Source organism: Clarias gariepinus, chromosome 8 (genome assembly GCF_024256425.1).
Source record: "Clarias gariepinus isolate MV-2021 ecotype Netherlands chromosome 8, CGAR_prim_01v2, whole genome shotgun sequence".
NCBI lineage: Eukaryota > Metazoa > Chordata > Actinopteri > Siluriformes > Clariidae > Clarias > Clarias gariepinus.
The window spans coordinates 37,948,306-37,952,500 of record NC_071107.1 but is presented as its reverse complement, the minus strand read 5'-3'; the positions used below and the strand labels follow the sequence as shown (position 1 = coordinate 37,952,500).

At 47.7% G+C, this 4,195-nt stretch overlaps 1 protein-coding gene across 1 annotated transcript in view; it reads right to left on the bottom strand.

Annotated features, from left to right (window-relative positions):
• The window catches only part of sos2 (son of sevenless homolog 2 (Drosophila)), a 16,573-nt gene extending 12,807 nt beyond the window's left edge, over nucleotides 1–3,766 (bottom strand). Inside the window, exons 1-3 of the mRNA XM_053501637.1 lie at nucleotides 3,591–3,766; nucleotides 733–858; nucleotides 2–133 (exon numbers count right to left, since the gene is read on the bottom strand). Of these exons, the coding sequence (XP_053357612.1) occupies nucleotides 2–133; nucleotides 733–858; nucleotides 3,591–3,671 (339 nt within the window). The 5' untranslated portion in view covers nucleotides 3,672–3,766. The remainder of the gene's footprint in view (nucleotide 1; nucleotides 134–732; nucleotides 859–3,590) is intronic.
• Nucleotides 3,767–4,195: the final 429 nt, after the last annotated feature.

Genomic DNA, 4,195 nt, shown 5'->3' with positions numbered 1-4,195 from the left:
CCTTCAGTAAAGGATGGATCTTGTCCACAGGAAGTAGGAGAGGGTTCCTGCGCTTGCGTTTCTCTATAGCTGACTGGGCGTCGGCCATGGCCCACTTATCTATGGGGTACGGGAACGTCTTCTGGATCCGCTCCTGAGAACCCAGGGAGGAGGAGGAGGAGGAAGAACACCACAAAAGAAGAAACAGAATGACTACAGAACTGAACAGACTGAGAAGTGATCAGAGTCTCTCTCTCTCTCTCTCAAGCTACTTTATTGGTGTGACAATTATTTACACTCGTGTTGCCAAAGAGTAGAGACGTTGGTAGACAGGTGGTCACTCACGGACCCTCACTTGGTGGCAGGTGTGTGTGTGTGTACTGTACTTCTAGTGTACAGCACACCCCCCGCCCACACTGTGTGGAGTGTGTTGGGGCCTCCACACACTCCACACACTCTCTGGCTCACGGTCAGTGTCACAACTGTGCTGAAATCTATAAAACTCTGCAACACCAATGGTGACATGTCACAGGAGTGTGTGTGTGTGTGTGTGTGTGTGTGTTGTGCGGTTGCATTGTTCCTCAGTGTGTGTGTGTGTGTGTGAGTGTATTGTGACACAAACTCGCATGTGTAACACTCAGATTGAGAAAGTTATTATGTTAAACACTTTATAATGAACTGCATTAACAGACTGATCAGCTCATCTGGATAGCCTCAGTGTGTGTGTGTGTGTGTGTGTGTGTGTGTGTGCACCTCTACGTCAGGGACAGTCCTGGGCTGACTGACACACAGCATGTTGAGCAGCTGCAGTATGAGCTCCTCGATGTGCTGCAGAGCATCTTCTTTAGCAGACAGGTTCGGGTGTACCTGTAACTGCACCTACACACACACACACACACACACATTAGTTAAAATAACACACACTGTACTGAGCCTCATTCTGCAGCCTTGTGGCAGCCATGTTGTTTCAGTACGGAGCGACATCCTGAGCTGTCTAGGGGTCTAATACAGAGATTTGTGGTACACACACACACACACACACACACACTCAGAAGGAGAAGAGTTGGGTATCGCTCTCTGCACTGGTGTCCTGTTTCAGGTTTTCTTCCATTAAGCACTGATGGATGCTCCACTGGGGATACACACACACACACACACACACACACATATACAGATACACACAGATAGCAGCAGACAGGAGAATATTAATGTGTGGAACGGGAGAAGAGGAAGAGAGAGAGAGAGAAGAAAGAAAAACAAAATTGTGTGTGTGTTGTTTTAAAATAATAAAAGGAAAGATTACAAAAAAGATACAAGAAAGCAATATTAGGGCAGAAAAACAGTGTTTGTTGGTTATGAGTGTGTGTGTTCAGGTTGCTGGTAATCTGAGCGTATGTATGTGTGTGTGTGTGTGAGAGAGAGAGAGTGTGTGTGTGTGAGCATGTGTGTGTGACGTGTCATTATGTGACTCAGTTAACATTACATCACTTATTATCACTTTATCTCACACATTTGCATACACAGATTTATCATGTCTGTGTGTGTCTGTGTGTGTGTGTGTGAGTGCAAATAATAGGTCAGCATAGAACTAAAAGTGTTAACCCCGCGCGCACACGCACACACACACAGTTTCACAATTTCTGGTACCTTACACCTAATGTCACGCGTGTTCACTATGAGTTACAGCTCATGACTGGTCAGAAGGTGTTTATTAATCCTCTATAACAGCGGCTCTGATATACATCATCGTTTCCATAGCAACGGCTATTATTAAACTAATCGTCTCTCACTCATTCCCTACAGCACCCATCCTGAACTGAGTTGCAGGGGGCGGAGCCTATACCCAGGAACGCATGGGGGAGGAGTCTCCAGTGTAACAGTGTAGCGCTGTGTAACAGAGGGAGAGCTGCAGTTCACAGCTCTCTCTCTCTCTCTCACACACACACACACACACACACCTAAACCTCCAGCACAGAGGAGTTTACACACTGATCTGATGTTTCTCACTCACACCACGCAACAGGCTTTGAGTGTGTCTCTCTCTTCTGAGTGTGTGCAGAGAGACAGACTGAATGAGGCGGGGCGGGTGTGGGAGGCGGGGCAGTTTAGGGACCGAGCGTTTATGGCTGCTGTAATCGCTGTGACATCAGCAGCGGACTCGCACCACCGGTGCTGAATACACACAACCTGCAGTGTGAGGCGTCTTCACCCTGATGAGACAGCACCAACACACTCGGGGTTGTGCGGTTAAAGAAACATCATCAGTGTATCAGGTGTGTCACCCTGGAGTAAATGTATTTCCCGTTAGAGCTGTTTGTGTTTATTCCTTTCACATCATTAGAGCAGATTTGTTTACAGTGCTCATGGGTGTTTATTCTGACACCGCTCGACACACACACACACACACACAAGCACCTGCTCAACACATCATGACTAATACTCTCAGTTTCATCTCTCTCTCTCTCTCTCTCTCTCTCTCGCTCGCTGCGTTTCCATGGCAACTGGTATACTAGCAGCTCTTCAGTAAACAGAAGGAAACCCCTGTGCGAGTCAAACACACACACACACACACACACACACACAGTGAGTCAGGTCTGCATTGACGTCACTGTCTCAGCTCGTTTTAACACATGAGCTTGTATAAAAACAGAAACTTGTTACGGCATGTGGGAAAACACACACACACACACACACACACACCTGCTGTGAGATTCACCTGAATGCAAATGAATCAAAACTTTTGAAAAAGGTGGAATAAATTCCATAGCATTAAGCATACTAAAGCAAGTAAAACACACACACAGACACGCACACACACACGTCTGGGGTGCTCCCTCAGTCCGATCCCGTGTTGTGTGTGGATCAGACGTTTAGCACCACGCTCATGACTTGTGAACCGTGAACTCCGAGTGTGAAGCACGAAGCTGTGCCCCCCGCCCCCCGCCCCCCGACCCTGGGGCAGAGACGGCCGGGTGAGAGTCAGGAGCGGGCGCGCGTCACGCATCTAATCCGAGTGTGAGGGTGAGAAGGTATAGATTAGACCAGACCGTGTGTTAGACTCATCTGTGTGTGATGTGTGCGGATCATTCTGTGTTCTTGACCTTTTAATGCACAGCACTAAGGAGGAACACACACACAGATACACACACAGACACATCACTGCAGTGCTGAAAACACTCACATACGCTGTGTGTGATTAGTACACTGTGTGTGTGTGTGTGAGATTATCACATTGTGAGTGTATCATCTGGCTGTGCGGTGTGTGTGTGTGTGTGTGTGTGTGTGTGTGTGTGTGTGACTGATGCTCTATTACAGCGCTACTAAGATTTATAACACAGACATAGTGGTGTGTGTACAGACTTTGGGGTTTATGGGGGAAAAAAAGAGTTTATTATGTTTTTAAAGCTGAAAATAGGTGAAGAAAAAGTAAAGCAGTGTGTGATGAGACAGTCGGTGTACAGAGACCTGGAACACACACACACACACACACACCAAGGAGGAAAAAAGTCTACTACACACTGCTGTGCCATTTCGCTGTTAGCAGTAAAACTCATATAAACATACAGTAATGATGAACACTGTGTGTGTGTGTGTGTGTGAGTGACCCTGACCTTCCTGAGTGCCTGCACGAACAGGCCTCTCCACTTCGAGCTGTTCTCCTCGCTGGAGAAGTCGTATCCGGGCTGCTGCATGCCTGCGGAGCGACGCCGTGGCCCGAGCCGGGGTTCGGGCTCTCCTCATCGGCCTGCGCGCTCAGGGCAGCCCGCTCTCTCTCTCTCTCTCACACACACACCGCTCAATGGGGCTAACCACTGCCTAACTTACTAACTACCTAACTAACTAACTAACTAACTAGCGGCACGACCTGGATATGACTTTAACTAGTTTAATAAATGAAAGCCTTTGAAGTTTACAGAGTTTCCCTCAGAGAAGTCTCCGCTCTGACTGACTTTTAGCCGATTAGCTTCACTGGCTAACTGTGATTAGCTCGCGGTGTGTGAACATGGTGCCGCTAAACGGATTCTGAAGAATTGTCCGGCTAGCTAACTGTGATTAGCCAGCTAGTCTCTCTCTCTCTCTCTCTCTCTCTCTCACACACACACACACACACACACCAGATGCCTGCGGTTATGCTAATTGGCTAGCGGTGATTAGCCAAACTAAGTGCCTAGCGGTTATGCTAATCTAATTTTGCGTTTCCAGTCAGAATAAGTGT